Source organism: Perissodus microlepis, chromosome 3, assembly GCF_051167445.1.
Source record: "Perissodus microlepis isolate ML-2025 ecotype Zambia chromosome 3, ASM5116744v1, whole genome shotgun sequence".
Lineage (NCBI taxonomy): Eukaryota > Metazoa > Chordata > Actinopteri > Cichliformes > Cichlidae > Perissodus > Perissodus microlepis.
In genome coordinates, this window is record NC_140463.1 from 3,510,737 (window position 1) to 3,519,840 (window position 9,104).

General features: G+C 39.8%; 1 protein-coding gene across 1 annotated transcript; it reads left to right on the plus strand.

Annotated features, from left to right (window-relative positions):
* The first annotated feature begins 3,440 nt into the window (after positions 1–3,440).
* LOC146389473 (uncharacterized) lies at positions 3,441–9,104 on the plus strand. The gene is made up of 6 exons (XM_084914598.1): positions 3,441–3,504; positions 5,238–5,579; positions 5,672–5,800; positions 6,160–6,486; positions 7,788–8,114; positions 8,195–9,104. Exons 1-6 carry the CDS (start codon positions 3,441–3,443, stop codon positions 8,257–8,259), a joined length of 1,254 nt encoding a protein of 417 aa, XP_084770724.1. The 3' UTR covers positions 8,260–9,104.

Here is a 9,104-nt window from a genome sequence, read left to right on the forward strand (position 1 = left end):
TAATCACACATTGATGTTGTAAATATGACAAAAACATTCTGTTTAATAGTTTACAAAAGTTCACTGTGATTGAAACAGAAAAATTGTGTTTTGGGGTTTACTATACATTTCTGTAGGGATTTTACATGGTTTTTATGTCAATTTCACTGCCATCTTTTACAGTGTAGTTCTATTTTCTCCCAGATAAAAATAGGACTATAACACTGTAACACTATATACTCTCTGCCCGGGATTCCCCGGTCACCCCCCATGACTGAACAGTGAACCTGAAAGTAAACTGGTGTTTGTGCTTCAGTCTCTGGGAGTGTTTGCAGTGTGCTGCGTTATGTGTCCGCAGTCTGACTGAGGATTAGACTTAATGGGATTTTTACTGCAGGATGAAGATTCTGCTGCTCCTCTTACTCGGTAAGAAAGGCACTCTGATCCTCTGCATGCATGCATACACACACACACAAACACACACACACACGCACACACACACGTCTGTAACTTGAGGTCATATTGTAACAACGACACTGATGACTGCTGTGTGTATTCTCCTGAATGAAGACCCTCTCTCTGCAGCTTTCACGCAGGGGGGATCAAATCAATCAGGACTTAAATTAATTTCAAATTACTTTCTCATATTTGATAGCTGTTTGGAGCACCACACACACAAAATACTTATGCCTAAATGGTGACTTTATGTATTTAATTATATGTAAACTTTTATGTAATTGTGTTAAGTAAGTACAATGAAAAACGTTTTTCATTGTTTTTCTGATTACTCTGTCACTGTGAATGAATTAAATTATTTAGCTAGATTTTCTTAAGGTGTTTATTTAATATATTGATCTATAAACCATCCATCCATCTCCTTCTGCTTATCCGGGGCTGGGTCGTAAGGGGAGCAGCCTACACAGGGAAGTCCAGACCTCCCCCTCCCCGGCCACCTCCTCCAGCTTGTCCGGGGGAAAACCATGGCATTCCTAGGCCAGCCGAGAGATATAACACAGGAAGAGATTAATTCCAAGCCCAAACCACTAAATCATAATAAAGTGCCTATAAGCACATACATTTCACGGCTGTTTCTGTAGCCACACTATAAAGCTACTCTAACCCTACACATAACATCCCCCAAAAAACCTTATTCAGTCCAGACAGCAAACTCCATTATTAAATTATAGGTTCTAACCTGGCTACTACTACAGGTAGTAGCCAGGTTAGGGTTAGGTAGTTATTGACTAACCCTTCTAATAGTCAATAGGAATGCAGAAATGGACCAGACTCAGGGTGGTCAGGGTAGTTGTAAATGAGCAAGAAATAAAGTAAATACATGAATCTTACCAACTAGCACTGTTCTGCAGTACAATTATGCTTAAAGAAAAAAAATTAAGTGTTTATCAGCTCTGTCAGAACAGTTAAATTATAACCATTATAAACATTGACTAACATCATTGTTTTCTCTCATTCAGACATGTCCTTTCTCCTCAGATATAAAACCACATGAACTAATAGTCATCAAAATGCCTGTGTCAACAGACCAAAAGGCCATTAGGCTGATTGTTCAGTGCAGCACCTGTCAGATCACTGAAGCATCTTCATTTTAAGTCTTTGGATCTTTGAGACAGTTTGTTGGCATTTAGGCTCATCAGCACTTAGGTCACCTATCAGTTCAGGGCTCTAGACTAACTTTTTGCCATGGGCGTACCGGTACGCCAAACTTTAAAAAGTTAGGTGTACCGGCACAAAAGTTAGGCGCACACAAATTTTATAATAATTTATATAATATAATGTGTTTTTCTGGATACACTGTGCTTTTTCAGCTTTCAAAGATTGATGACACCATGTCAGAGCACTGGCTATGAATTTCAGAAGGATCAGACCTTAACTTAACAGAAAAGTTAGCAATAGTTCTTTTCCTATTACAGCTACATCCACTTCTGTCGTGCCTAGGCTGCTCACTAGGGCTGGGTATCATCACTGATTTCTATAATCCATTCGATTCCGGTTTTCAACTTAGCCTCAGACAGTCAGAAATATTATAATTCTGATCATTTATCAGTACTGACTTCATCAGAATTGTGAACATCACAGCAGATGCCTTTGTGTGAAAGTAACTGAGAATAAAACAGAAAAACATGAAGGAGATTTTCCTGGTCTGGCTTTTTATAGCAGATAACCTTAAAAATATTCTGCAATGTTCTGCATATAAAGTTTAAATTTCTTCAGTATTGAACAACAGAAAAAATAGGCTTTCTTGTCCGAGGTCATTTAAGTGAAAAAAAGAAAAAGAAAAGAAAAAGACAGCAGCCGACAGCGCTGTAAACAACGTAGACTGGTGGGTAATAAGCGAATGAATAATACAGAAAACAGAGATTGGAGACGGGAAACTGTTCTTGAAGTAGAGAGAGAGATAGAGAGAGAGCTAGCTGTGCATGGAGTGTGATTTTAATAGTCGTGGAAGCAAAACAGCAAAATTCATGACGACATTGATCAAATGTGAAGGCAGTTTGCTGCTTCTTTTGCTGCTGGCTCGGTGAATTTTGGTTGGAGAGAGACGAAACCTGCAGCTCAGAATCAGCGCAAAAAGACGTAATCACAGCGCGGACCGGACGCATCAGAATCGCTAAGCTCCGACAGCGTGTCCGTCTACGGGCCGTCGGGTGAGAAAGCCGAGAAAGACAAAGCTGATTCTGATGCGTCGGGTCCGCTCTGTGTTTACGTCTTAGTGTGGAATCCGTGTACCTGCTCTCATCTGCTGTTTGGTTGTTGTTGAAATGGTTTTGTGAGCTTTAATCTGAGAATCTGGCGTTTCTGGCAAAACACAGTTATATTTAAAAGTCGATTCAGGATTTAATGAATTGATATCGCTTTATTCAAGCTACTCACCTCCCACTTTCAACTGGACCATGGCCAATCAGAGAGGTCCCGCCCCTGACTATCTCTGATTGGTTTAGTCCACGATAGGGGCATAACGTGTGTCTGTTGTTGACCACAGGGAAGGTTGCAGATTTTTTTTTTTGCTACCCGAACAGTTGGTCACACTGGTGCAACCAAATATTTTTTTTTAGTCGCACCACTGAAAAATTTGGTCGCAAATGCGACCAAATTGGTCGCACTCTAGAGCCCTGCAGTTCCACACTCTTTATCACTACCCCGACATCACATCATCTGGCTTATCCTCTTCATCAGCAGTGTTCGTCAAGTTACATGAAAAAAGTAATCAGTAACATTACTGATTACTTCCCCCAAAAAGTAATCCTGTTACTCAACTGATTACTCATTTTCAAAAGTAATTAGTTACTTAGTTACTTTTTAAAAACATGATTTACAACCTGAATAGTGTTATGGAATAAATATATATTCTTAGTGCTTATTTTCTGTTTATACTGTTTTATAGAGGCCAGTGTAGAAAAACGCCACTTTGAGTTATAAGGTGTGTGAAAGGTCGCAGAGTAATGTCTAAGACAGGAAACTCTGCACGCTTTGTGCAGGCTTGCAGAGTACAGGAAGTGAAACTAGGTAGAGTGCAGCGCAGGAGCTGTTTTGATTGAAACTCTGTGTGACTATGTGTGACGTATAACAGAATTATATTATACCCATTCTTGCTTGCTAGCATCTGCAGCTCTCCTTTTCCAGAAATGTAGAATAAAGATGATTTTTGAGCTTTGACCACACTGAGTTGTGTTTTTTCTCGGTCAGTAAAAGAATATAAAAGAACCGGATTTGATAATAGATAAATTAGATAAATAGATAATTGATAAAGTGATAGATCTTTCAGCCCAGTTCTACTGTCTGCATAATCCATCATACAAAATGTAATCAAATTTTTAAAAAGTCTCTTTTTAATTTTTTTGTATTAGTTTTAATCTTTTAACTTTATGCTTCAAGCAAAAACTAAATTATATGCAACATTCTGACTGGAAGAAATTTGTTTAACATTTAAACCTATTTTCTGCACATTCCAGCACATAAAATAAAATAGGTTTTTGTGTTTACACTCAGTCTTTCAAATAGATGGAAGTGAAACACAGCAGAAAATAAATAAAAATCAAAGACTAGTGGTCCTGTTGCTCCATTTTCACCTGTAAAGCAGGAGTGGGGCAGGCGGAGGTTTACCCTGGTGCAGGTGAGCCGCGGCGGTCAGTGGAAGAATCCGCGAGTTTGTTTGTGAATTTCCCATTACGTGGTAGTGTACCCGGTGCTTGCTCTGAAGTTATGGGGTTTTTCGCTGTAAAAAGAAGTTTTCTTCCCACGCAGTGAACAGCGGACACTAATGTTTTTGTCACTTTCTACAGAATCAAACTCAAAGTAAGGTCAGTACTTCCAGCTTTAAACGCTGCACGCTCATACTCTCTCCGCACTCGATATATGATCCATTCACATGAAAAATTAGAGGGAACATTGGTCATCAGCACTGTTGTTTTTTTTTTAAATCAAGTAAAGCAGGGTGGTCTAAGCGCACTCTCTCTCAGCTTCCTCACCACTGACGTTCTAATGATGGAAAACAAATGGAGTACTTTTAAATAAAGAAAACATTCCAAGTTTTCAAACCTCACAGGAAAATCTCGATAACCAAAAACGCTTTGATGCGATTGTTGTCATCACTGAACTATGCACACAGACTTATAAGAACACACTTCAAGATACACAAGTCTGTTTTGAATTTTGCTTTCTTCTCTAATGACTGTTTTATGAATTCTTTAATCACTTGCAGCTTAAGAGACAGAGAATTAAAGTGGACAGTCCGTGGTTTGTGTTTGACATAAACCCATTGCTGCAGCCAGCGGCAGTACAAAACTGATGCTCTTAGACAGGCTTTTAGTTTCACTCTCCTAAAGTTAGTGGGTTGGCTACCAGCCACCGTCTCATGACTCCATCTTCCCTGTGTTCTGTATGTTGGTTTTAGGTTTCGTTTGCTCAGTTTATTTTTTTTTGTGTCTCGGTTGTTGTTTTGCCTTTTGTTTTGTAGTGTCATCCAGTTTTAATAAACAGCTTGCCTTTTTTTAAAAAATGACTTTCTTTTGCAAGTGTCTGCTTTTGGTTTCACTCTCCACTCCTCACGGTCCACCAGCTCAGACCATGACATAGGCGTGAAAATCTCTCATGCTGAATTGATCACTTGTAAACAGAACCCATCTTTGCATCTGTAGTTAGAGTTAAACTTTCACCTCTTGTGCATGTTGGTCCTCATTCTGTCTCACCTGATGTTACAAAATCACTGCATTCATCTGCTTCATATTTTCTCTCCTCAGTTTCCCAGCATGCCACAGCAGTGGAGGTGTACGAGGGGGCAGAGTCTGTTCTGCTGCCCTGTCAGTTACTAGCTGCTCCCAGTGAGTTCACAGCAGCAGTGTGGGACCGCAAGGACCTCAACATCCCAACAGTCCATGTTCGTGTGAAGAGTGGTGATGATTTGGATGACCAAAACCAGCGTTACACCAACCGAACATCAATGAGTGCTGATGCTCTGCAAACTGGAAACCTCAGCCTCACTCTGAGAAACCCGACAGTCTCTGACAGTGGAACCTACACCTGCATCCTCCGCATCGCTGGACGAGATGTGAGCTGGACTTACTTACAACTGAAGGTCACAGGTCAGAGATGTAGACAGAGGTTAGAGGAGAAGTGAACTCTAAATTTATCAAAATCTGCTGGATGATGTTCAGGTTTTTTGTGCTAATTACAGAACCTCCTCCTCCACCTCCTCCAGTCTGGCCCAAAGTTCTCTCAGCTGTCTTGGTTCCTGTGGTTGTCCTGGCTATTTGCTGTGGTATCGGCATGTTTTGTGGATATAAAAGGCTGAAAAATAAAGAAGGTATGTAGGAGTGTATGTCTGTGTGTTACTCAGTAATTCTATGAAAAATCTGGATGTTTCTATCCCTCATAGTCCTTAGTGTCATTGATCCATTACTTAGTTCTATAGTGTTTCATTCCTTGAGTGTAATATTTCGCAGCACTTCTGAGTTTCATTACCCCTGTTTCTGGTTCTGTTTCTTGATTGATGTTAGTTCCCTTTTGTGATCTCTCTGTTATTTGTATCCCTGCTTCAAAATGAAACTTAAAAGCATCAGGTGACATTGCACATTGCTCATAACAGCTAGGTTCAGAAAGGAATCTGTCAAAGGAAGTGTGCTGATGCTGTGCAGCTCATGTTGTGCTTGGTTGTTCTTTCAGTTCGTGAGGTGGAGGTGTGTTCAGGTGTGAAGTCTGCCAAGCTGCCCTGCAAAGCCACAGTTCACCTGTCTAAGGGAAATAAAGTTGTGTGGAAGGACAGAGATGGCAGGATAGTCCACGTGTATCAGAAACACTCTGAGCAGCCTGAAAAACAGCACAGACGTTACAGGAACCGAACAGAAATGAATGAAGACGCTCTGAAGACTGGAGACCTCAGTCTGACCCTGACATACCCCACAGAAACTGACACAGACACCTACACCTGCACCGCCTACAGCGGGGAGGGAAAAGTCCTGATGGAGAAAAAAGTGGAGCTGAAAGTCAGAGGTCAGTGTTGCAGATGATCCTTATCACAGATTGTGTGTGACAATTTGATGGTTTGGAAGAACCAATGAAGTTATTTGTGGGAAACTGATGGAAGAGAAACTGTTAAATATTAGCAGTTAATGAGGCGGCCAAGCTCAAAGATAAATTTGAACACAGCAGATGCTACGGTTATTCTGTCTAAAATTTTACATTGTTTCATGATCTGAAACATTTATGGGTGACAAATATGCAAAAAAAATTATACATTTATGATTGAAAGTTAATGTAACATATAGAATGAGTTCAGCTGTCAGAGTATCTAGCAATGAGGGGAAATAGATGGTAGGAGTGTGAGAGAGGCTGAAAAGAGGAGAATGGGAGCAAGCTGGAAGGTAAAGGGGAAGAAAGTAGCCAATAGGTAAACAAGAGCCGATGTGCATTACAACAGCTAAGAATGTAAGTAGACTATTGTTAGACATACCTGCCATCTCATCTATCTTTGTGCAAGTTTTTCATTTGTCAAACTCTCCCACAATAACACACAGAGAAAGAAAGAGAGATCATTAATAGAAAGAATTGCGGCAGCTTTTTGTCTTTCACTCATGCTTGGATTTTATATGAATGGTCAGATAAAAGAAGCTGACAACTGTCCACTTGAACAAATAGATACACTGATAAAAAGGCAGTTATAATTTGTATAAAGACCAGGATTGGTCCAAAAACAGGACAAATTGTTTAGTGTCATGAAAAACGTGTTTCTTTGTTGTAGGGTCACACTTCCATGTTTAATATGGTTTTTAACGTTAGATAAGATAACCCCGGTATATACAAAATGCAGTTTTTAAATGCTGATGGATGACAGTGAGCTGAGTTTCTCTTGTTCACAATGAGCTCACCTGAAACCCTGGCTGATTGTGACACCCGTTTTCATATCTTGGCTCATGTGATTAGAGGATCATCAGGGGGTCATTTGTCCCTCTTTAGGGTGTTACTCCCACTGGGTTTAAATCTGGGACTCCCCATCATTTGACCTTTAGAACTGAAGAAGCTTCTCGGATCAGAGGTGAAACGTCTTCAAGCAACTTACCAGATGCTTTTCTTTCCAAGCTCCTTAGACTATTCTGTCTAAGATTAAGAACATTTTATGATCTGAAACATTTATGGGTGACAAATATGCAAAAACAAGAAGAAAGAAATCAATTACTTCATGGTACTGCATGTTAGAAAGCATCTGCAAGTGATTTAACAGAAAAAAACTGGTGGATTAAAAAAGTCAAATGTTTGTCTTTATAGAGCTCATGTTGTGTTTGTTGTCCTCTCAGACTGTCATGTAGAAGTGAAGGACGGGGCGGAGTCTGTCCTGCTGCCCTTTCAAACCACAGAAAACCTGCCTGAAGACACTGAAGTGGTGTGGAAATGCCTTGAACCCAAGTACATGAAGGTCTATGTGTATGAGAACCGCTCTGACCATCCTGACAAACAGGACGACCATTACAAAGATCGAACAGAGATGAAGAAAGACCTGCTGACCACTGGAGACCTCAGTCTGACCCTGAAAAACCCCACGGAGGGTGACAGTGGGAGATACGGCTGTGAGGTCAACAACAAGGAAACCTGGAGATACAAGAGGGTGTGGCTCACAGTCATAGGTTAGTTAGTGAGTTAGTTCATGATTATTCATGTTGGTTTATTTATTTGTTTGTGTGACTCTCTTCTGTTTCCTCTGCAGGGAATAACCAGGCCAAGAAACAAACAGATAACATCAGGATCAGCTCCAATGATCAATCAGTTTGATGTGTTCGTTTGATTATTAATCTGATTTCAAAGAGCAAAGCTCCGTGAAGGACATCATGAATAGACAATGGATGAAGGGTGGAAGATGATTTCACCTGATACTGAGCCCTTTGTTTGTTATTAGTCTCAGTGAGGTCAACAGTCTGTCCTCATATTTGTCTGTTCTCAGTATGATTAGACAAACAACAGTGTCACTTTACTGTTGGCTGGTGTAAGAAATATATCAATATCATCTGCATGTGATGTGAAAGAATGTGAAGCACTATTTATACATTTGTTCAATGAACATTTTATATAGACTAATGTACACAAGTATTCATTAACCCTTTAAAACTGTTAGGAGCGGTAGAACCAGAACCACATAAACTAACGCAATCAATTTTTTTTGCATATAAAACTGGAGGAGTTGTACTTACATCTCATGCCATCAGCTTGTCCTAGGTCATGGTTTCCTTCCACATATAGCTTTGCAAAAATTGCATAAAAAGCACTTGCAGCAACAAAAAACATAATATTCCAGAAACACGCTTTGCCGATCTGATCAGCTGTTCATGACACTTCCTACATTGAAATAGACGTCAGCGCGAACGATGGCATGTCTATGTTACCTGCTCAAAACTGGAAGTAACGTCATTTTCACGGAAATTGTAGGTTGTTTTTTTTTTTTTTTTTTTTACCTTCGACACCTTTAAAGCCTACACTGGTGTTTATAAAAGTCATATTTGACTTTATGCTTTACTGTATAGTTTCTGGGATGCTTAGAACTCAAATTGCTTTGAATAGTGTATTTTGATGCACATGCTGGGCTTTTTTTTGCAAATTTAGATTACAATATTTATTTTCGT

Excerpts from the sequence above, each read along its gene's own strand:
- LOC146389473 (XM_084914598.1), top strand. The coding sequence starts at position 3,441 with ATGTCTAAGACAGGAAACTCTGCACGCTTTGTGCAGGCTTGCAGAGTA. Across the intron at positions 5,580-5,671 it reads CTTACAACTGAAGGTCACAG|AACCTCCTCCTCCACCTCCT; the intron begins GTCAGAGATGTA and ends TGCTAATTACAG. Across the intron at positions 6,487-7,787 it reads AGTGGAGCTGAAAGTCAGAG|ACTGTCATGTAGAAGTGAAG; the intron begins GTCAGTGTTGCA and ends TTGTCCTCTCAG.